The sequence below is a fragment of the Dasypus novemcinctus genome, chromosome 11 (assembly GCF_030445035.2).
Source record: "Dasypus novemcinctus isolate mDasNov1 chromosome 11, mDasNov1.1.hap2, whole genome shotgun sequence".
Lineage (NCBI taxonomy): Eukaryota > Metazoa > Chordata > Mammalia > Cingulata > Dasypodidae > Dasypus > Dasypus novemcinctus.
The window spans coordinates 111,702,369-111,727,566 of record NC_080683.1 but is presented as its reverse complement, the minus strand read 5'-3'; the positions used below and the strand labels follow the sequence as shown (position 1 = coordinate 111,727,566).

The following is a 25,198-nucleotide window of genomic DNA, read 5'->3' as shown; positions in this document are numbered from 1 at the left end:
GTCATTATGTACGTTCTTTCCAACACTTCCTATTAACACACTTTTAAAATGTTGCCAATCTGATAGGTGAAAAGAGTATGTCATTGTTGTTTTAATTTCAGTTTGTTCACTTATTTATAAGTTTTAAAACCCTTTTCTCTGTTTTGTAACCAATTGTATCTCATTTCTATGAACACTGTGTTTATGTGCTTTGTCCATTTTCACCACAGGCTTTTCCCCTTCATCTAAGCTTTTTTATATTAAGATAATTAGGTCTTTTCCTGACATATATGATGCATAGGTTTTATCCATTGTTTTGGTAATTTAATGGTAATTTAATGCTCATTAAATTACCAAAACAATGAGTGTTGCTTCAAACTCTTGACTCTACTGACCTTTAGGTCTCTTCTCCAGGATGAGAAGATGTATCACATGAAATAAAGTTGGAGTATCCATGTATTTTGTCTCACAGTTCTTTCTTTCCTGTCTTTCTGTGATGTGGAGCTATCTTCCTACAAGATGCCCCCCACTTCTGTTTTCATCCTCTGTAAAACATGTTAGTCCACACGTATCTGTCTAGCCTTCATAGGATTGGCAGAAATCCAGATATACTCATCCCTTTGATGTATTGCTGCATTGACGAACATGTGTTGACCAATAAAAATGTTGGAAGTGTTCTTTGAACCGTTTTGTTGCAGTATGAAACAGAAAAATAAATCTACTTTATGTGAACTGCATGCATTTTTAAATACCAGAATTTTAAACACAGGTTTAAACTAAAAAAACAATGTATCCTTTATAAACAGCTCACACTTAAAAGATATAAGCAATAACATGTCAAAGAATAATTAGCAACAACTAGCCTTGATGTTACGCTTTCTTAATTACGCAATGCACACACATATAATAATGTCTTTGAAAAAGTCTGCTCCATATAATGAATTGGTAACAAGTGGTAAAACAGGGTTTCCAAAAAAGGAGAAGAGAATTCATACATGAAATAATCAAGAAATGTAAGTACTAGACTGTAAAGACTTAAGTACAGTTTTAAACTAATGTTTACTAATATTAGGAACATTCTCCTCTATAATATTTAAAACGAATAAAAAGTTGATTTTAGAAAGAGGGACACTGAGTTTCAGGAAGGTTAAGTAATTTGCTCCAGGTAACAGAGCTAAGTGGCAGACCTTGGCTTCTGAGCCCGGTCTTTGGCTTTAAGCCACCATAGGATGCTGCATCTTGAAAGAAGTTCAGAGGAGCAAGACAAATGTGGGCCAAAATAATCAGAGAAGTAATCCAGGAAAAACAAAGATTGGTCTTTCAACAGTAAATAGGAGTTAAGAAGGGGATTTGGGGGATGGGAAAAGCAAAATGAATGAAATCATAGAGTGAGAATGAACATGGGGTAAAAGGGTCCATATGATCTTGGATTCATGGGTATGGACCTGTGTGTGTCAGGTACTGCTGACAACAGAGGGCCCTGAATGTTAGAAGAGAAGGAGGGGCTCGATCAGCTATAGGATCAGTGGTGTGGAGCCATTGAATCTGATTGATCAGGTTGATAAGGTGAAAAGTACTGATTTGAGAAGGTCCGTCTGACTGGGATCTGCAGTGCTGACCAGGAGGCGGGATCCTAAACATCTAAGTAGGTGGCTATTGGAATAATCCAGGCAGGAGAGATGCAAGGTATGGACTAGAGCAATTGCTGTGACTGGAAAGCAGCTTGGAGGACATTTTGAAGAAGAGAAGTAGGAAATAGGCTGAGCCATATTTCTTTGGCATGGTCTAAATATTCAGTGTTTCCCTGAAAACACTTGTTTTCAAGTACATTGTAGAACCAGGCTCAGCTATCACCTATTTTTGGGAACTCTTTTCAGAAGTCTGAATTAACATAGCTTCCAACTTAAACCAGATATGGGTAGTCACCTCAGCTTTCATTTCTTGCTTGAAAAGAGGAAAGAAACAAAGAGTGATTCAAGAAAATGACTGTCATTGCCAATTGCTATCAGCATTGTTTTAGTTTGCTCAGCTGCTCAAAGCAGATACCATGAAATGTGTTAGCTCTAATGATGGGAATTAATTAGCTTACAACATTACAGTTTTTAGGATGGGAAAAATATCCAAATCAAGGCATCCTCAGGTAGTGCTTTCTTCCTGAAGACCAGTTGTAGGGGATCCTGGACTCACCTTTCACATGGTAAGCCCGTGGCAGCATCTGCTGGGCTCCTCCTTCTCTTCTGGGTTTCCATGCTTTTGACCCCTTGCTTCCATGGCTTTCCCTTGTGCTGTGTGTATGCATCCATTTATAAAGGACTTCAGTAAGAAGATTAAGATCCACCCTGGGCTATACCTTAACTGTTGTAACCTCATCAAAAGGTCCTACTTACTATAGGTTTACACCCACAGGAACGGGTTAGCTTTAAGAACATGATTTTCTGGGGCTACACACAGTTTCAAACCACCACAAGCATCAAACCCATTGTTATTTTAAATATATTTCTTGGCTTTATTTCCAGCAAATCCCTTGATGCAGAGGTTCCGGACATTTTGAGAGCTGCAGCTTCATTTTGTGGCTTTGCCCTTTACCTTGTGCTGTCTTCAGCCATGGGCTGTTTTCTTCTTGATATACCTGAGGATGTACACTTTCTCTTTTACATCCATGGGAGGGAAGAGAGCAACTCTTCTGCCAGCCCATATACAAAGTCCTGGGACTTGCTATGATTGGAACAATTTAGGCTCTTTTTTTTTTTAAGATTTATGTATTTATTTCTCTCCCCTTCCTTGCCTCCCCTCCCCCAGTTGTCTGCTCTCTGTGTCCATTCACTGTGTGTTCTTCTGTGACCACTTCTATCCTTATCAATGGCACTGGGAATCTGTGTTTCTTTTTGTTGCGTCATCTTGTGTCAGCTCTCCATGTGTGCAGCGCCATTCCTGGGCAGGCTGCACTTTCTTTCGCGCTGGGTGGCTCTCCTTACAGGGTGCACTCCTTGGGCATGGGGCTCCCCTACGCGGGGACACCCCTGAGTGACAGGGCACTCCTTGCGCGTATCAGCACTGCACATAGGCCAGCTCCACATGGGTCAAGGAGACCCAGGGTTTGAACTGCGGACCTCCCATGTGGTAGGCGGATACCCTATCTGTTGGGCCAAGTCCGCTTCCCCAATTTAGGCTCTTGTCAAGGATGGGCCCACATAGCTGAATTTAGTCCACTTGGGGTGGTGTGGGTCATGCCTAGGCAAATGGCAGCATAGCTAAGAAATCCAGGGTCCTGTAGGAGGGTCTTATGTGGGAGTTAGGAGCCTGTACTCCAGAGTCTGTCCTCTACATCTAGCCCCAGAGGTCAACTCTTGGTTCTGATACTGGGACAAGATCCTTACTTACATGTGCTGTATTTTTTATATATAGATAATGGGGGACAATTCTGTTATCTGAGTTCATAAGGTTGTTTTGAGGATTAAAGAAATATTTTATTCATTTAGCTTAAACCAGACCCTAAGGGAAAGTTAGAACTCTGAAAGTACTTGCCATTATTATAATCAGAGATAAGAAATAGAATTCAGTAATATATAAGTAGGAGGGATCTCAGACCTAGCCCCACATTTTCCAGGCGAGGAAAGTGACACTCCCTGTGGGCAGTTACTTGCCCCTGGTCATGTCACACAGCTGGTTAGTGGAACAGCTAGGAACTGATCTGGACTTCTTGACATCCAAACCAGTGTCCTTCTACTCCTTTCTGTTTCTGTATGTGTTAATTTTAAAATTTCTTAGAGTGGGTAGGGTCTCTGCTTTATTGAATATCCCTATTATCTGAAAATTAACATGTATAACTAATATAGGGCTGGAAGATACCTTAGAGTTCATGAATAGTTTATTAAAATCAAAGGACAATATAGACACTAAATATTCCATATTACAAACTTTTATAAAAGTAATTTTCTATTTTGCTTTGTTTTTATATTCTTGAGGTGTTTGGCAAAAGGACCTAATAAATTCACTTTCAGATATAAATGCCTGCAAATCTTAATGTGTTACCTCTCTCAGGGGTACTTGCACATTCATTAAGTAAAAGAGTCCTAATGATAAATGCCTGTGTTTTGGAATTTCAGGAATCAGTGAGAAAGCAAGAGAGACATTTGTGTTTATTTGAAAGGGTAAATTATTTTTTCTTTGAAGTAACTCCCTTATTAACTTATGCACTTCCAGTTAAGAATAATAAATTAACTGAAAGAGTAAAGCAAAAGCAAAATAGTAAAGTAGTTTCTGTAGTCAGAAAAAAAAAAGCCAATTTCAGGTTGCATATGCGTAAATACATATACAAATCGATAAGTTGATGAAATATAGTTACATATGTTTGTATATTAATTAGGACTCTTCATTGCAAGTAACAGAAACTCAACTTGAATTAGCTCAGGTAAAAGAGAAGTGTAGCGAATCTCCAAATAAAAGGAAAGGAAGAATTAATCCACAGAACGGCAGAGACGCAGCTGTTTTCAGGAATGGTATGCAGCACTGCCCAGGCTGTGTTAGCTTATCTTTGGTATCTCTGTGTGTGAGGGTTTTATTGAAACTCACTGCACACTGGTTTTGTCCAAATACTGAAAAACACCACCCATGGGTGCTGCTGAACTTCACAGTATCCACTTCTAACAGGGGACTCTTTTTCATACTTGGAGGAATCTCAAGATAAGACTGGTGGCCTGTCCTAGGTTGAGTACCTGACTCTAAACAGATCAACTAGGGCCAAATCATGGATGAAGAGAATTCGGGGTTGCAGTAGGTGTGGAGGGAAATGCTGGAGGGTGTGCCACGGGAACACAGGCTCAGGCACAACAGAACCTTTCAGCAAACGACTGCTTTATTCTTACACAGCACAAAGGGGTCAGAAGAGCAGGGGAGGTCACCTGCTTGGATCAGGGCCAATGGATGGCAGCTCAACTCATCCCACTTTGTGTTGGAGAGGAAAGACCACTCTGTGCCGCCCAAGGGGGGGAGAAGTTCGTAGCCTGATAAGTGGCTATAACGGCTCGTTCCAGTTTTCTGGGAAGTCTATTAAAACATCTGCACATAATAGAAAAGGGAGGCAGGGTTAGGCAAGGGTTGGGAGATGGCTGGGAGATGACCTACTCGGTGTGTCCCTGACTTCCCCAGGAGTTAAGGGGGGCATTAATTATTTCCCAAAAGTCCCCCCTCCCTCAGTACTTCTCTTTCTTTCATTCCTTTTCTTCATCTCTTTCCCACTTGACCTCACCTTGCATCATCTCCTGTGCCTCAGCTGGCAAGTGCATCCGCACTGCCTCCTGGGAAGCACATCAAGTCATGCTCTGCTCTGACCCCTGGCCATTTTCAAAGTGGAGTACCTTCAGACAAAGAGGCCACTCCCTTGCTAAATTTAGTGGTTTCTCATAATTTGGGTAAATGGTCAAGCTAAAGGAGCCCATCTTATTATGGTTGAGGATGAGGAGAGAGGAAGAACGATGGAGCAGATACCTCAGCATGATCATATGATCATTTTCCTAAGCTGCTAGTTCTGGCTTAACTGGTTTCCTCGGAAAGCATCACCTTATAAGTCAGCTGACCTTCAGATAATGTTGTTGGAGATGATTTACTTGCTTTCACATGGACAGCAACCAAGCCTCAGGTGGGGACATAAAACAGTGCCAAGAACAAGAGAGGACAGGAAGAAAAGTGGGGGGTGGGAGTGTTTACAAAACTTCAGCTCATTACAGAGTCCACCCATCGCTTCCTTCCTTTTGCTGTAAATTTTAATTTATTGAGTTGAAAGCAGTTTTTGGAGAGCCAGGTTCCACTCATGTTTCAACAAGCAAGGAGCTACATCTTAAGTGGAGAGACGTGAGCAAATGACTATAAGGAAATTGCTTGTAAATGCTCTACTAACCTCCCTATTTTTTTCACACAGAGCTCCATATACTTAGCAAAGTCAAGAAGAGCACTTTCTCCCCTGTAAAATAATAAAAATGAAAGCAAAATACACCTATATTTTACTATAGATGAAACCTACTTAACCTCCATCATGTTAAAATGACATGCATATTTCTTATGTCTGCATCATAAACAGCTGCTTGTCAGTGACAAGCCTGACCTAGATCTAAATGTACAAGTCTGCACTTTGTTAGTTTACGACAGAAAAGTGAGGATGGGGGAATTGGGGGGAAAAAAGTTTATTTTGGCAAGCATTATTAAGATAATTGGCTATGTGGAATCTGCAACAGCATGCAGATTCTTCAGTTTGCTGATGTGCAATGGCTTTCAAGAGAAGTCCTTCCTGAACTAAATCTGTTTTCACAGTAGGCATTCGTGATGGGAGATCAGCAGATAGGCACTTCACAGCTTTATCAAGGATCCCCTTCTCTTATGTGTTGATTCGTGTCCCCCCACCCCCCCAAAAAAGATATATTGAAAACCTAACCCCTGGTCCGTGTGAGTGTGACTTTATTTGGAAATAGGGTCATTGCAGATGTAATAGGTTAGGACGAGATCATACAGAATCACGGTGGCCCTAATCCGATATAATGGGTGTCCTTGTAAGAAGAGAAGAGGCACAGAGAGACACAGAAAGGAGGACCCCAGGTCAAGTTGGAGATACACAGGGGGTGGACGGAGGCAGAGGTTGGAGTGACGCTGCCACAACCAAGGCCACGTGGGACCACCAGCAGCTGAAAGAGGCCAGGAATGATCGCCCCAGAGGCTCTGGAGAGAGGATGGTCTTGCCGACACCTTGATCTCAGACTTCCGGCCTCAGGAACTGTGAGAGAATTAATTTCTGTTGTTTTAAACTACCAAGTTGTAGCAATTCATTAAAGCAGCCCCAGGAAACGAATAAACCTTCTTTCAGTGACAGGGCAATACCATACATTTCCCATAAGATTTTCTTACCTCCTTTTCTGAAGTACTTTCTTGGCCCTAAGTTCTAAGGAATTCAGTGACACTTCAGATTTCCTTTGTCTTGGCCCAGCAGTCCAGTACTTGGTCCTTAGTTCTCCACTTTTCATCCCACTCCATGTGGTTCAGGATAATTAAAGGAAGATGACACCTTCTGTTCAGTTCACAACTATTACAATACACTTATTTTTATGTATGAGCGACATACTTCAATAAATTAAAAAAAAAATAAGATGACAACAAGTTTAGATTCTTTGGTTCATTTCATTATGTCATAATTTTTAAAATTTTTTACTGAAACTTTAGAATGGGTTGCTGAAGTTTAACATTTTCCAATCATACTGTTATCTTTGCATCCAACTCTACACGCCCAACTCATGCAACTACAGAGTGGAGAAAATTCCTTTCCCCTCTCACCAAAATAATGGAGTCATTTACTGAGAGCTGATTGAGAGAGACACATAGAGTGCTAAGGGTTTGGAATGGCACCTTCAGGGTCAGGAACAAAATGCAGAGTGAAATAAAGGCAGATTGATGTGCAGAGGCAAAGTGTGAATTGTGTCTTTTGCAGTCCTGTAGGCAAGGGTGTGGAAGTATCTTCAGCGTTACTTTCACTGAGCTGCTTAAGTGGAGGATGAGAAGGCAGATGGCGGGATTGTGAGGGAACTGTCGAACAAGTAGTTCAGGGGCCTTCCAGGTGAAAATGGTGGGTTGAGTCACTGGAAAAGGGTGAAAGAACTAGAAGAGCAGTGAAGGGGGACAGAAAGAGTTTCTGAGGAAGCCGCATTGCCCAGGAGGTTGCAGGGGTGCAGTGGGAGTGGTTTGCTGAAGTGGGATGCAGGGGTGTCATGAGTTAAGACAATCCAGAACCGTGGAGGCAGGTGAGTGTGCTCAGCCTCTTTGATGTTGGCTTCGTGGCAGGGACAGGCTCCCTGCAGTTCAACTCCGCGGTTCTGAAGCACTGTGTGTGTTGCCAGGGCTGTGCTAGCTGATTTGATCTGGATAAAGAGGGAGACTCTGGGGCCAGGAGGAAGAGTGGATGTTTGGGGCGTGTCAATTTCCAGGTTCAGCAGTGCAATCAAAGTGCATTTCCACTTGTCTCGGCTGTAACTAGCAGCATTTTTCTTTTCTTTTCTTTTTCACTACGCTCTAGAATATTCCAAATCTCAGCTTACTGGAGCTAACTGAAGGGACTGTTCTGCTCTTCTTTCAAAGCCTTCCCCTCTCCTCATCTGTGTGTTTTGGTTCCCACAACGTTCCTTTCCTATGCGCCAGGCTAACAGTTAGGCCACAGCCTGCAGGACAGCTTAGCCTGGCCCAGCTGCCCATGAAGATGGGTGGGTAGGTCTGTTCATCTGTACTGGCCCCTTATGTTCAAGGACAAAGTGATTCCATAGCACAGTTTGAAAAGTCATCAGGTGGATTTAGTTCTATGTTGTGCCATTCCCACCCACTTTTTTTTTTTCAGTCCTTTTAATATCTTTCTGCTACCATCAAATAGCCAGACTAAAAGCAAAATCAATTAAATCTTCATTTAGGTCTTAGAAATACCTAACTTTTATGTTGCCATGACCTTCTTTCATAATATCTCTAATGTAATATTTTTTGACCAGATGCAGCTTTTGGCATTCCCATTTTGATGGTAATAAGAATTTGACATCTGGAAAATAACCAAAATAGGAAACACTTTTTAAGTGCTTCTCTTTATAGCACTGATTCATTAGAGCTTTAGTTGCCTCAGAAATATTTTAAAGGCAAAAATGTATAGCTCCACCATCATTCCAAGCAATATAGTGATGACAAAGAAAAATCTTTTTTGGCGGACGTTTACTGAGCACACAAAAATGATTAGTGGTTAGTGTTGGTCCAGCCAACAAGCAGAAGGGGCCTGCGGCTCCCTGTTTGTGAGCTCTTAGCCACAAGGCCTCTTAAGTGCCTCATTCTGCCTCCTCAGGAAGTGCTCATCAGTCTCTGCCTCAGCCTTCCTCAGTGGGGTTTGAGACACACATTTTACGACTGCCTGAAATGGTTGTGGAATTGGATGGTAAAGAGCAGAGGTCATTTAGGGGTATTAGCAGTGCCCTGACCTTCTTAGGGCTTTATGAGATGGCTGCAGCCTGGGAGAGCAAAAGCATTGTGGGAAATTCTGTCCTGTGCAGATGTCATGAGGCAATGGCCCTGCTCCACATTTCTCAAAATATGTCCCCTGTCTGTCCTTAAGGATTATTATTTGACTTATCTGCAATGGTGGTTTTAAAATTCTCTCACCAGATAGTCTTCTGTTCTTCAGGAGTCTGACACCGGTGATTTCTCTCCCATTTCAGTGGCCCCTTCCTTTAGCAGCTCTCCTTACATGTAATTCCCAGACACTTGTCTTTCTTGCTCTTGTCTTGCACATCCTTTCTATTTTGCCAGAGGCTTTGCTTCTTCCGAAACTTTTTAGCTTCTCCTATGATCAGTACCCAGGTTTGCAAGAAGACAGGTTTCTAGTTGTTTCGTGAGTGTGGCAGTTTGATATTATTTATGAGTTCCAGAAAGAGATGTTGATTATGTTTGCAAACAGGTCTGTTCCTCTGGGTATGATACCCTTTGATCATTTTAAATCCAGCTGAGATGCCTTTGATTAAATCATGTTTTTAAGTTAGGGGTTTGATTGACCACATCATTAGGGAGTATAGGGTTGAGTGTCCCCCCACCCCTCCTTGGAAGGCTATGTAAATGGATGCTCAATCAAGAACACATGGGGGAAGTGGACTTGGCCCAACGGATAGGGCGTCCACCTACCACCTGGGAGGTCCGCGGTTCAAACCCTGGGCCTCCTTGACCCGTGTGGAGCTGGTCCATGTGCACTGCTGATGTATGCAAGGAGTGCCGTGCCACGCAGGGGTGTCCCTTGCAAAGGGGAGCCCCACGTGCAAGGAGTGCACCCTGTAAGGAGAGTCACCCTGCGTGAAAGAAAGTGCAGTCTGCCCAAGAATGGCACCCCATACAAGGAGAGCTGACACAACAAGATGATGCAACAAAAAGAAACACAGATTCCCGGTGTTAAGGATAAGGATAGAAGCAGTCACAGAAGAACACACAGCGAATGGACACAGAGAGCAGACAATTGGGGGGGGGGGAAGGGGGAGAGAAATAAACAATAACAACAACAAAACACATGGAGGTAGATACACAGAGGAAGAGAGGAAGAGAGGCAGCTCCATAGACACAGCAGAGGCCCCGGGAGGAGAAATGAGCCATTCATCTGACAGTTTATAGCTGACCTTGTGAAGAGACCAGAGCAGCTGAGCCTGGAAAGAAATGATTCCTGGGAAGAGAGATAAACCCTATACCAGCCTACAAGCTGAGACTGGAAGAAGCTGGACCCACATAGACTTAAGAGGGAAGAGGAAGGCTGAATCCTCGTAGACATCACCTGCCATCTTGCTTCAACCCTTGGCAACAGACTTTGAGTGAGGAAGTACCTCTTATGGTACCTTGAGTTGAACTCTCTAGGGCCTTGTGACTGTAAATTTTAGCCCAAATATATACCTTGTATAAAAGCCAACAGATTTCTGGTACTTTGGATGACTAATATAATGAATATATATTTTTTTCTTATGAAATCCTTGTTTTCTAGGTTGCTCCCTTAATTTGTCATCTGAAAGTCAGATTAGAATTTAATCCTTTTTGAAACCCACACATGCCTCTTCTGTTACTTTTACCAGACTTATGGTTGGCATTTGGGTTTGTGTATACTCAGGAGACCTGAATCTCTGAACTGGCCATGTGACGGCCAGGCCCTGGGCCTCACCAGACTTGTAGCTCCTGCCCTCTGGTTTCTTGGACTTACCCTGGCCAGCTGACAGGGAGGTGAAGAGGGTCAACCACCACACCAGGGAGCCAAGAGTGCCTACAGCTGCAAGCAGGAGAACTGCATCCATCATCCATGTGGGATCTAAACCCCCTCTTGATGTAGAGGGGGACTAGACATAGCCATCCCAGCTCCACAAGATGGAGGAATAGAGTATGGACTAGAGTGGACTTACTGGTGTTCTGCTGGGGAACCGCTGTGATTAGTAAGAGATTAAATTGTAGTAGTGATGTGGAGAAGGTGGCCATGGTGGCTGCTGATGGTTGGGAGAGGGAAGAAGAGATATGGTGTAGGGGCATTTTCAGGATTTGAAGTTGTCCTAGGTGGTGCTGCAGGGACGGATGCTGGACGTTGTGTGTCCTATCATGACCCACCTGGTGGGCTGGGGGAGAGTGTGGACAACGATGTGGACCACTGTCCATGTGCTGCAGTGGTTCTCCAGAATGCATTTGCCACATGCAGTGGATGTGGCACAATGATGGAAGAGTATGTTGATGTGGGAGGGGTGGCGTGGGTGGGGTGGGGGGAATGTGGGGACCTCATATTTTTTTAATGTAACATTTAAAAGAAAATAAAGAAGAAGAAGAAAAAAAGATGTATATCTTGAATGGAAAAAACAAAAAAAGTCCATAAACTGTTGAAAAAAAAATCCACACCAGGTTTCAGGGAGAGACACTGTCTGTCACCCTGCAATGTGTTTCAGCGAGGAGCACATTGGAAGGCCCGGCCCCAGTTCTGCCTCTTCTCCCAGGGATCTCGGGCTGCTCGGACTAGGGTGGGGAGGGCAGGAGAGCACAGGTGGAAGGCCCCTAGTCTGCACTGCCCCCAGAGCGCAGTCACCTGTGGGGCTTTCCAAGGCGCCTGCTGGTCTTGGCTCATCCCCTTGATTGCCAATAGCTATCAGCAACTTACCTTGTGGAAGCCTTTTAATTTCTCGTCCTCACTGGCAGCCACTCCTCGGAGCCTTGGCATTATCGCCATCCTGTCTTCTTGCAATAATGGGCTGCTAAAAGAGTGCTGGCTTTGAGGTCAGACCAGCCTGGCTTCAAATCCCCATTTTTTTTTTTTTTTTAGGTACCTGGTTCTTTTTTTTCCTTCTTCTTCTTTATTTTCTTTTAATGTTACATTAAAAAAAATGAGGTCCCCATATACCCCCCACCCCGCTCACCCCACTCCTCCCACATCAACAACCTCTTCCATCATCGTGGCACGTTCACTGCACCTGGTGAATACATTTTGGAGCACTGCTGCATCACATGGACAGTGGTCTACATTGTAGTCTACGCTCTCCCCCAGTCCACACAGTGGGCCATTGCAGGACACACAATGTCCAGCATCTGTCCCTGCAGCACCACCCAGGACAACTCCAAGTCCTGAAAATGCCCCCACATCATAGCTCTTCTTCCCTCTCCCCACCATCAGCAGCTATGGTGGCCACTTTCTCCACATCAATGCTACAATTTCTTCCATTACTAATCACAATAGTCCCCCAGCAGTCCTGACTTTGGGACCCTGGACTTGCTGCTGAATCATTCAGAGTCTCAGTTTTCTCATCTGTAAAAGGGAGACAGTAAGAACTACTTTCTACATTTCTTGTCAATATTAAATAAGATACCTAATATAGGTAGTAGGTGCTAAGTAAAAGGCAGATGTACTATTGTTATTCCTAGAGTGACTGAGAAACTTCATAGCTTGCTGTTGTTTTCAGCACTGCCTTTTAGGAAAAGCACTTGCCCTTAAAACGTTCTTTTAAGCCATTTATTTGAAAACTCCCCACAGTCTGCCCACCCAGCTACACCTTCACTGCATCCACTCTCTTAGCTCCCTCTTGCTGTGCTTCAGTGAAGGGCCCTTGTCTCTATAGCTGCCTTAACAACACCAACTGGCATTTACCCTAAGGTTTCCAATTTCTACCTCGTAAAACTCAATGCAACCTGCAGGGACTTGGCAAAATCCCATATTTTGCCTGAATATTTTTTACTGTTGACATTTGAGCAGTGGCCCATGGACTACAGAATACTGAGGTACCTACAGAATTCAAGTTACATGAGCATCTCTAAGTCGATGTGGAAGCTAAACCCCAACAGAAATCCTGGGTTCTGCTTCTGAACACAAATTATTATGCAACCATGCTTGAACAGTAACTGCCATTTTCAAGTAAAATGGAAAATCGCTTCTGCCTTCAGGGCTCACGACCTTTTAGAGAAGGACAAGTGCAAACAGAGCCTCATGTGGTGCCATTCAGTGCGTATGACGGTAGGAATGTGCGTGTGGCTTGGGTGTGGCCTGACTCATGAAGGAAAAATGGATTTAAAAGCTCCAATCCACTGGGGTCTGTTCAGACCTCTCTCGCTTCATACCCCACATACCCCTTCCCCTTTGGGCTTCTTCGACTTTCCTGTATATATAAAAAAAGGAAATATGTGGAGAAAACAGGAAAGGGAAAATCCTACAAGAACGGAACTCTTCATCTTAGGGTGCTTATCAAAACCAGAAGGCATAGGTTTCAAACTGCAGGGCAGTTGAGTAGTTAGGGCTAAACACAGAAGTGGGGGTGAGTCCTAAGGCAGCTGAACTCCTGGAAACTTAGGGACACACCAGGGCTTCTTAATCAGTTGGATAGAATATTCAAAGAACCCTGTAACTGGTGGAAACAGCCATGATCCATCTCTGCCAAGAACACAGCTTCTATTTCCTTTGGATCTAAGCATCACTGGAACACTTGGATGTGCTTAGCACACTTGGAAATGGCCCCAGGTTCCTGGACCAAGGAGGGTAAGTGCTGCGAAGAGGACAGGCAGAGGGGATGACGGAAAGCCATGTTCACATGGATGAGGCTTCTGATACCAGGTCAACTTCATGGCCCATTCTATTAGCTGGTTTAAAGTGTTCCTCTTTTTAACTTGAGCAATGTTACAGGAGCACGTTAGTACATTGATTTTTCTTTCTCAAATTCTAATAGTGAAGTTGCTAATAGAATTCAATCCTAATCACTAAAATGAGAGAAAACAAAACAAAAATCCATAGGAGCCCTAGTTTATGCCCAGCAGTATGCTGAGCACCAGGTGTATTATTCAGCCAAAGAGGTGCTGGTACAAAATACCAGAAATCTGTTGTGTTTTCATAAAGGGTATTTATTTGGGGTAGAAGCTTACAGTTACCAGGCCAAAAAGCATAAGTTACTTCCCTCACCAGAGGCTGTTGCCACATGTTAGAGCAACCAAGGCTGCTGATGTGTGCAAGGGTCCAGCCTTCCTCTTCCTCTGAAGGCTCTGTGGTCCCAGCTTCTTCCAGTATCAGCTGTAGGCTGGGATAAGTCTCGTCCCTCTCCTGGGGCTGGTTTCTTTCTGGACTTCGCTGCTGAGGGCTCTGGTCTCTGCAGCTGCAAACTATCAGATGAATGGCTCGTCTCCACAAGGCCAGGCGTAGACCATCAGGCGAATGGCTCACTTCTCTTCCTGGGGCCTCTGCTTCCAACGGAGCCTTCTCTTCTTCCTCACATATCTGCTTCTCTGTGTGTTTATTTCCCAGCACTCCTGTGTAGAAAACTCCACCTAACTCCTGTGCCTTATTGTTTTCTTTGTGAGTGGTGGGCAGGGACTCAACGTCCTACTGATGTGGCCCAATCAAAGCCCTAATCATAATTAAATCAAGTAAATGAAACCTCTGACAGCCCAGTTTACAAACATAATCCAATATCTGTTTTTGGAATTCATAAATAATATCCAACAGCTACACCAGGTATATAAAAATGAATGAGACATGGTCTGTCACCTCCAGTAGGGGTGAGTAAAGATATTTTGAGTTAGAAGAGAGAAAGGGAGAGAGTTTATGTCTGTGACCTTAATTTTTGTTCGATGTGGGGGAAAGAAAGGAAAGGGAAGTAAGGGCAAGGTGAGGCCTGGAAGAGAGCGAGCAGGTTTCAGCTGCTTTGAAGAATGGGTAAGGGAATCAAAAAAGAGTTAAAGAGAAACCCACAACAAATCAGTAAAGTCCCAAGACTTTTTAAGTAAATGATTGTCAACGTCTCTTGTTTTTTTGTTTTTTTTTTTAAAGAAATTAATTTTATTGATACCTATTAATAAAGCATAAAATACAAGCAAATTGTACAATCAGTGGTATTTCAAATAATCACATAGTTGTGCTTTCATCACTTCAATCATTGAGCATTTTCATTAAGAGCTGAAGAATTTCATTGTTTCTTTGTTTTTTGTTTATTATTATTACACTTATTTTTAAAAATGGGCTATGAGATCTTTTTTTTTTCTTTATTTTCGTTTAAATGTTACATCCAAAAAATATGAGGTCCCCATATACCCCCCACCCCACCCATGCCACCCCTCTCACATCAACACACTCTTCCATCATGTGGCACATCCCCTGCACCTGGCAAATACATTCTGGAGAACCACTGCAACACATGGACAGTGGTCCACATTGTAGTCCACACTCTCCCCCAGGCCACCAGGTGGGCCACGACAGGACACACAACGTCTAGCATCCGTCCCTGCAGCACCACCTAGGACAACTCCAAATCCTGAAAATGCCCCCACACCATATCTCTTCTTCCCTCTCCCGACCATCAGCAGCCACCGTGGCCACCCTCTCCACATCACTACTACAATTTCTTCCCTTACTAATCACAACAGTTCCCCAGCAGAACACCAGTAAGTCTACTCTAATCCATACTCTATTCCTCCATCCTATGGACCCTGGGATGGCTATGTCCAGTCCCCCTCTACATCAAGAGGGGGTTTAGATCCCACATGGATGATGGATGCAGTTCTCCTGCTTACAGCTGTAGGCACGCTTGGCTCTCTGGTGTGGTGGCTGACCCTCTTCACCTCCCTGTCAGCTGGCCAGGGTAAGTCCAAGAAACCAGAGGGCAGGAGCTACAAGTCTGCTGTGGCCCAGGGCCTGGCCATCACATGGCCAGTTCAGAGATTCAGGTCTCCTGAGTATACACCAACCCAAACACCAACCACAGGTCCAGTAAAAGTAACAGAAGAGGCATGTGTAGAAAGGTTATATCTGAGTTCAACTCCATCACACTTAGAACACAAACTCCAAAGCAGGGCCAACTGACATGGCCCTGAACTCCAGAACCATCTGCCTTGACCATAAAACCTGTGGGTCCGTCTCTTGTTTTTGATGTTTCCTCATCATTGTCATCATCTGCTTCTCTAGACCAAATTATTCTTGAACCCCATAATATTCACCTAATTGAAAAGATGTTTCTTTGAAAAACCAAAGAGCGCTTATGCTCATTTGGTGCTTGCTTGTAGGATGTTGCAAGATGGTTGTATTTATCGCATCCTCCCTCTCATTTGTGCTTGTGCAGGTTGAGCCAGTGATACAGAGGGGCCACGAGAGTCTGGTCCATCACGTGCTGCTCTACCAGTGCAGCAGCAATTTTAACGACAGTGTCCTGGACTACGGCCACGAGTGCTACCACCCCAACATGCCCGATGCATTCCTCACCTGCGAGACTGTTATTTTTGCCTGGGCCATCGGTGGAGAGGTGGGACTAATGATTACTTTCATGTAAAACAGTTAAATGATCAGGACCCCCTTCCCCCAAATACTTATAAGTAAAACTGTTTACACAGTATATGTATATGAAGGTGTTTCTCTTCTCATAGGATGTGATTCTTTCCTTATGCCATTTGATTTTTTTAAAATCTATTTATTTTTTTATTATTTCTCTCCCTTCCCTCCCCTCAGTTGTCTGTTCTCTGTGTCTATTTGCTGCATCTTCTTCTTTGTCCGCTTCTGTTGTTGTCAGCGGCATGGGAATCTGTGTTTCTTTTTGTTGCATCATCTTGTTGTGTCAGCTCTCAGTGTGTGTGGCACCATTCTTGGGCAGGCTGCACTTTCTTTCATGCTGGGCGGCTCTCCTTACGGGGCGCACTCCTTGCGCGTGGGGCTCCCCTATGTGGGGGACACCCCTGCATGGCAGGGCACTCCTTGCGCGCATCAGCACTGCACGTGGGCCAGCTCCACAAGGGTCAAGGAGGCCCGGGTTTTGAACTGCAGACCTCCTATGTGGTAGGTGGATGCCCTAACCACTGCATTGAAAAGTCTTTGAGAAATGGTTAGCATGTGAGTGGAGTGCTGCTCTCAGAGCTTTCATGGGACACTGACTTCTGGAATTCTCCACATTTAGGGTTTTTCCTATCCACCTCATGTGGGATTATCCCTCGGTACTCTGTTAGATCCTCGCTATGTGCTCCTGGAAGTCCATTATGACAATCCGACATATAGGGAAGGTGAGTTTATTCTTCATATATTTTACCTATGCTTTTCAAAAGTTTTGTAACTCTTGTCTTAACAGCGTTGAAACAAAATAGCACCCCCCGTTAGAAAGAGTTAACCTATACATTTATCATCCAAATTAAGATACATTTTAGAGTGAAAGAAGATACTAGTAGTAATTACACTGGGACAGTAGGCACTAACCAGCATGGAACCAGGCAAATGGGCTGTGTGGTCACTAATCTTAGAAAGCATTTGCCTAGTACATCAGAAATATAGAGGTGGTAACACTGTAATACAATATTGAAGCAAAGAGGTATGTACATTTGATTCTGAAGTTACGTATGTAATATGCTAAAACCCAAAAGTTGATAGCTTCAATTTGAAATGATAAACAGAAGCATCTCAAAGTTTTTCTTTTACATTGATGTATGCAATTTCTCAGAAAATATTGAGTACCACCTTTGTGTCTAGTGTGTGACTGAGGATATAATGTGAGTAGAAAACAGACACTTGCCCCACCCCATGGAAATTGTACTCTAGTGGGAAAGAAAATCCATTAGATAATCCCACTAATTAATGTAAAATTATATGTATGTTAATTGAGTCAGAGGAGAGGTATCTGGTGCTATGAAACACTAAATTCGAGTATGCTAAGAATCACAAACTCATGCAGCAGGAAAGGTGATTGAGAGAAAAGTATTTTCTGGGATAAGTATTGGGGTACTTAATTAAAACAACTCATTGTGCCCTAAGACATCCAATGCAATGGATATTTTCTAAATGTGTGTCTGCGTATGAGAGAGAGAGAAACAAGTATATAATATAAAATGAGAAATATTCAGAATAAAAGCCTTGATGTTTAACTAGTGATTGCCAATCAGTAGATTGATCTGGAAGAATTAAAGGAAATTTTCGGAAAAAGCAAAATGAGGAATGAGGAGAAAGGTCAATTTGGTGAGCACAGGTAGTTTGTAAGCCACCACTACAGAAGGGAGTCAGTTAATGTCAAAGTACGGGCAATGGGTTCATAAAGTGTTTGGCACTCATACTCTCTCTCCTGATGATAATTTATGTGACAACAAAGAGTGTGCCTTATTCAGCTTTTATCCCCACAGCCCCTAATGTAGTACTGCTCACACACTAAAGCCTTAATGTCTGTTTGTTGATTGAATGCCTGTTAGTGAATAAGAAAATGGTGACAAACTACAAAGAGAGAAAACTAATCTTTATGCAGTTTTCTCCATCAGCAGATGGTCTTTTAGACCAGGGTTTTTTTACCTCTAAGTGGATGTTATTGAACTTCATCTCAAAGCAATATAGAATAAATTTTTTTGTTGAGTTATTCTGTATTCAAATGAATCACTTTAGACTTTTCATTCTGTCTTCATCTTAGAGAATTGTACACAATATCAACCAGATAACTCAAACGTTTTGCCCATGGTGGGTAGTGTGAATAAAAAAATGGGTGCACGTAATATGAGACTTGCCTTTTAATTCCTGTTTTGAAGCTGAATGTTTTCCATTAATCTTCAATTTCTAGGAAAATTTTAATTTTAAGGAAAATTAAACCCGTTTCAACTGGCTATAGAGAACTTTTTTTTTTTTAAGTACTCAAAAACCATTTTTAATTATGTGCTCTTGTTCCAGGCTTGATAGATAATTCTGGACTGAGGTTATTTCACACGACCAATATAAGGAAATACGATGCTGGGGTGATTGAGGCTGGCCTCTGGGTGAGCCTCTTCCACACCATTCCTCCAGGGATGCCTGAGTTCCGGTCGGAGGGCCACTGCACTCTGGAATGCCTGGAAGAGGTATGCAGGCTGGACCCCATGTGCTGCTATTTACACTGCAACCGATGCTCCTAGAGTCTGTTAACCCATGCTCTTAGAGTTTATCCTTTCCTTGTCGGCACATTGCAGATCCATTATTAGCATTATAGCTGGACTTTGATCACCTTTTTAAGTATGAAAGACTTTGGGCACAGGGGGTGCGGGGGGTGGGGTGGGGTGGGGGCGGATTCTGAAGACAAGAATAACTTCCAGGTTATTTTCTTTTCTAGTCCTACTTCCTTTATTTACTTCACATTTAATGACTGCTTCCATTGGTAGTTGTTTTTTGTTTTTTTTCTGAATGAAATATTTCAACATGGGTAATAAATAGTCTTTATGATCACAATATACTGTGGTGTGGAGAGTATGGTCGACTGGTGAAATGGAAATATTATGCTCTTCTGAGTTCCTTAGACCACAAAATCGCACATGGCTGTGACGTCATTTACCAGCTGTGGGATCCTGGGCAATTCACTTACTTCCAGTGACCCGCTTCTGCTTTCCTACCTGGAAAAGTAGGAATAATTTCTCCTGTTAAAATTTGGGATTTGCAGTTTACTAACGTACTGAGATCCTTTTGCCAGAAGTGTTGACTACCTTGTATCTCCTAAAGGAAGGAACAAGAAACAGAGCATTTAGAAGGTGGTCTGGGGGGTCCCCAGTAATGGAGTGCCCCCTCATGCACCTTTATTTATCTCCCAGCAAATGTAACACAAAAGGTAATGTAGTAGAAGCGTCATGAAAACCTCACATTCAAAATGTTTGGCAGCTCTAGAGTTCACGTAAATTGTTTTAGCTCTGCTTCTCTGTTGTCGCTCCAAGTGTGCTTTAAGCTCAACTGTCTGGACATGCACCTGTTTGGGCTGATGGGACCCTGCTGTGCGTCCCCTGCAGGCCCTGGAAGCGGAGGAGCCCAGCGGCGTGCACGTGTTTGCCGTTCTCCTCCACGCTCACCTGGCCGGCAGAGGCATCAGGCTGCGGCATTTTCGCAAAGGGGAGGAGTTGAAATTGCTGGCTTACGATGACAACTTTGACTTCAATTTCCAGGAGTTTCAGTATCTGAAGGAAGAACAAACAATTTTACCAGTATGAGGTTTCTTTTTTTTCTTTTTCACTGACCATTAGAAAAGTCATAAGACTTCTCTCTGCCAAGATTTGGTAAGGTTTCTGCTGCTCCTGTACCCGCATTCTTCCAGCCACCACTGTGGGCATTGCACAACCCGGTTGGATTGATGGCGTTTCAGCTGTTTTCCAAAACGGAACCTTGTTTTTCTAATGTTCCCAGGGACAAATCAAGTTGTTGATTTTAAAAATGGACTCGGATTCTGAGCATTAAATATTATTCTTTACTTGTTTGACTCTCCTATTAGGAATCCTTTGGGTCGCAATTCCAGTAATGGTAAAAATCGATGCTTTCTTATGTATCTTGAGTAGATAGAATAATTTTTAGAAGTTTCATTTCAGTATAAAATTGAATATAAGGATAATTCATTCATTTGATATAGGTATTCAGCATAGCTAATTATACTATGCTGTGTAATCCAACTTGCAACCATATTTACGGTTATGGTAGATAGAAAATCTTATATCTTACAATAATGAGGTTTTTCTTTAATTTTATGATGCATCATTTTGCAATATATTTTATTCCATGGTGGTAGAAGATCAATAGTCACCCAATTTCCTACCTTTGCCCTCCCGAGAAATAGAAGCGACAGGGTTGGTTTTAGGGAATTGGCTCACGAGGTTGTGGGGGCTGACAGCTGTAGGGCAGGCCCATGGGCCGGAAATTCTGGTAAGAGTGGTGTTGCAGTCTTAAGTCCCAAATCCATCAGGGGAACTCAGAGATACGTAGCTGGCGTAATCTTGAGACAGTATTTCTTCTTTCTGGAACCCTCAGTTCTTTGTTCTGAAAGCCTCCAGCTGATTGGATGAGGCCTACCCACATTACTAAGGTTAATCTCTTTTACTTAAAGTCAACTAAATTTAAATGCTAATCCCATCTACAAATACATCCAGAACAACATCTTGGCCAGTGTTTGATCATATAGCTGGACACTGTAACCTAGACAAGTTGACACATATAATTAACCATCACAACACCACTCCAAAGGTCCGAATCTTAAACTATTTGTGAAATGAGAGTAATTATACTAACTTTTTATAAAATCCTAGGACAGCGTTTTTAGATGGGATGATCTGCCAGGGAGAAGGTATAGTACTATGAAATGGAAGGAAAGAAGATGAAAAAACAAAAGAATTAGGAAGAAAAGAGGATCCTCCTGTTTTTCCAATGATTATCCCTTAAATCCACCGCTCCAGTTCTATACTCCTTTCAAAATTCTTTGACATACCCAGAGTGTGGAAAGATGCAGTTTGAGAATCACTGATCTTGTCAGGATTCTCACGGACTCCTCTGTTGCTGTGTAGTCTCAGGGTGTTCCAGCCAGTTGTGTTGTGTTACCTCAGAGCTTCCTGACTGTGTGCCTGCAGATCAGTAGAGATATTCATCTCTACGCTGTCTGAATAGGAGGGCACCTGGCACCTCAGGACTTTTGCTTCTGGCCTCCTCCGCTCATCTGTGTGGTATATTATTATATCTATGTGGGTTGTTATGTTCAAAACGTGGGAAAACACTGGCACAACAAATTACTATTAATTAGCCTCATGGTTCCGTTGTAAGAAAATAAGACATGACTAAACATGACTAAAGATCTTAAAAGAAAAACACAAATGAAGAGGTAAAACACAATAACTAGTATCTATGACTAACATTTATTAAGTGCTTAATCTGTGCTAAAGGCTACATGTCTTTATATCATTTAACCTCCTCATGACAGCTGTGCAAAGAAAATGCTATTTTTATCCTTACCTTTTAGATGAACAATTGTGCCACACGGTTCAGCTCCTTACCTGAGGTCATACAGTTAGCAAGTCGTGGAGTCTGCCCTGAGCTCAGAGAGCCTTATTTGTTTGCCTGCTTGCTTATTACACTCACAATCCTTGGATTAAATACATCAAAGACCTTCTTCTGAATCCAGTTTCCTAACCCATCCATTCATACAGCAAATATTAATTGTTGGCCTACAGATGTATTCAATGAATAAAACAGCATGACACTTTAAGCTGAAAGCTTTTACTTTTATGTTTTAGGGAGATAACCTAATTACTGAGTGTCGCTACAACACAAAAGATAGAGGACGGATGACTTGGGTAAGAAACATTTTTTTATTATTGTTAAAATTTATTGCAAAGAAGGAAGAATAACCTTGATTTTAGATGAAGAAAAGTAAAAATAATTTATGAAAATCTTGAGCATGAAACATCATAGACGTGAAATCCAACTTCAGATTAACTGAGGATACTATGGTAATATTTATAGTACAATTTATTGACTCTTTCATGAAAAGCTATTGTTTGTTTTTCAGTCATTTTCTTGCCAAGATGATATTGGTCATTAACTAACCATCTACTTGAAACTGTACTTAGTCAGATAAATCAAGATTTCTAAAGGAAGAACAAATTGCATGCTTTTCTATGACCTTGCGACATATGCCCAAAGGGAAATTTGGTCCTAACATATTTACTGAAGGTTTCTGTCAAACATTCAAGAAATGGATAATTTATGCCTTGCTCAGTCTCTTCCAAGGAACACAGAAAGAGGAAAACCCTCCCCCCAACTCATTCTTTGAAGCTAACATAGTCTTAATATTAAAATTTGATAAGGACAGTATGAGAGAGACCAATAACATGCATAAAGATGGAATTATCTGTGACAAATAGTGTTAGACCAAATCCTGCATTATATAAAAATGTGATGTTAGGATCAAATTGGGTTTAGTTGAGGAAGGTATAATGGTTTTCTATTAGAAAATATATTCATGCCATTCACCATTTAAAATTTAAAGGAAAAAGACATATGATCATCTCAATAGGGACAAAAAAAAAAAGCATTCATAAATCTTAAGTCACTGATGGAGAAAGAAAAGACATTTAGCAAACCAAAAATAGAAGGACATTGCCTTAACCAAATAATGGTTATCTATAAAAAATGTTTAGCAAGTATCAAACTTAATGAAATAGTAAAGCATTTTTAAATAGAAACATGCTTCCTTATTAGCAATTTGCCTTCTGCTAGAAGGCAAAGATATTTATTATCACAGCTTCTATTCAGCAGTTTACTGGAAAATAAAAAAAATACAAGATACAAAGATTCATAGAGGAAGAAGCAAAACACATCATCCACAGGTATTGTGATTTTCTACATCAAAACCCTTTCTCCAAATGATAACATATAAATTAACTATATTTTAGTGCAACTATCTGTAAATTATAAGTCTTATACATAAAAATTTAACATAACTTTTGTTCGATCTTTATGGGAAAATTATAAATATATAGTCAGAGATATTAAAGCACAGCTAAAGAAATTAAGAGATACCATGTTCATGGATAAGAAGGCTCAGAAAAATAAAGATATTACTTCTATTCAAATTGATATACAAGTTTGATGTAATTCCAATAAAAAATCCAAGAGCTTTTATGTATTGGACTTTTATGTATTTGGTCAAAAATTAAACCAGTGGAACAGAAGGAGGATACCAGAAACAGATCCACAAAAAATATAGATGGGAACTTGGTTTATGGTAGATGTGGCATTCAGATAAATTAGGAAAAGGATAGACGTTCACTAAAGATGTTGGTACAATTGGGTATCCATGTGACAAAAATAAATTTGGGCCATTATCTCACAGAACACACAAAAATTTAATCCAGGTAGATTAAAATTTAAATGTGGAAAAGAAAAATTTAAATCTTTTAAAAGGAAAGTATTTGGATATATCTTTTTTACCTTGAGGTAGAAAAAGATTTCCCAATAAACAAATAAAAAGCAAAAACTATAAATAGAAAGATGGATGAATTTAACTACCTTAAAGCTTTTATTCACCAAAATGCACTGTTAAGAAAGTGAAAAGACAAATTTTAAATTGGGAAGATAATTGTGATGCACAGCTACAAAGTGCTAGCATTCATCATATAAAAGAAATTCCATACATCAGTAACAAAAGATAAATATACAATAAAAAGCAGAAATGTTCCTCATAAATAACCAAAATATATAATAAACATATGAAAAATGCTCAATTTCATTTAAACCAGAGACATGCAATGTTAAACCAGAATGAGATATTTTATATCCTCCAGTGAGGCAATAGTTAAAGATTTCAATTGCAAATTACTAAAACTGGAACCTTCATACACTGCTAGTGGGGATGCAAATTTATAAAACTACTTTGGGAAAAAATCAGGAATTTTTTTGAGGGAAAATTATCTAGTAAAGTAAAAGATTCATATATGCTTTACCCAGTTTTTTCTTAGGAAGATTTAAACATGGAATGCTTTTGCAGAATGTATTTCAGGAGTAAACATACAAAAATATTCATAGTAACATATAACAGCACAGGAACAAAAGGCTGGGAACAGCTCAATTATTCATCAAAATGAGACCAGGCAAATCCATCATAATATATTCATATAATGAAAAATAGTGCATAGTTATGAAAATTACTCAACTAAAGCTACATATATTAACATGAATGTGTCTGAGGAACATAATGTTCATTGAAAAGAGCAAGTTTGCCGCAGAATATATAGTATGTTTGAAAAGTTAAGAAACATACAAAACTAATCACTATATAGCTTAGGGATATATACATAGATAAACTGAATGAAAACTGTAACAAAAACAATAGAATGGTACTGAAAATATTAAGTAATGGTCTTCTTTGATTGGGGTCAGGAAAAAGGTTTGAGGATGGGTAAGGGGGATGTCAGTACAGTGATGTTGGTTTTATTTTTTCTCATGCCTTATATATAATATTTGCTTGCATGAAATATTTTATTAAAGACATAATAAACAAAAAATTACTATTGTAGTGGATATTTGGGTACTCTGCCTAGACACCTTTTTCAGGACTAACAAAGCCAAACTCCAACTACAGGCAATATCAGACGATAACATTTCATAACAGTGCCTTTCACTGGGAATTGCCCTTTCCAGCAAGAAATGCCTCACCTAAAGTTATGCTCCCTCTCAGGGGACATCCAGAAGCCAATTATGGGCTGTTATGAGCATATGAAGGTCCAGTTCCCTTCCTAAAATTTGGACCGATTCAATATGGCCACCACTGTCCTAGGATTAAATATGATATTTAGACATCAATTGAAGTCTCATTTTTGGATTGGTTTCTCTCTTTGCCCAATTCTGCCTTGTTCATCAAGTGCAGCCATTTTATTTTTGCAATTTGTAAAATAATTACATATTAGCCACTACATTAATTTATAGCCATGAAAAATACTACTAAATTTTCAC

At 41.2% G+C, this 25,198-nt stretch overlaps 1 protein-coding gene across 3 annotated transcripts in view; it reads left to right on the top strand.

The window, feature by feature from the left end:
- Positions 1-25,198, top strand: part of MOXD1 (monooxygenase DBH like 1) — a 107,690-nt gene that overhangs the window by 58,367 nt on the left and 24,125 nt on the right. For 2 of the 3 annotated variants that reach the window (XM_004469789.4, XM_071218666.1), the window contains 5 exons: positions 16,077-16,256; positions 16,902-17,004; positions 18,641-18,807; positions 19,720-19,911; positions 21,979-22,038. In XM_004469789.4, coding sequence (XP_004469846.2) covers positions 16,077-16,256; positions 16,902-17,004; positions 18,641-18,807; positions 19,720-19,911; positions 21,979-22,038 — 702 coding nt within the window. The remainder of the gene's footprint in view (positions 1-16,076; positions 16,257-16,901; positions 17,005-18,640; positions 18,808-19,719; positions 19,912-21,978; positions 22,039-25,198) is intronic. The other variant, XM_071218665.1, reaches the window with a different exon arrangement.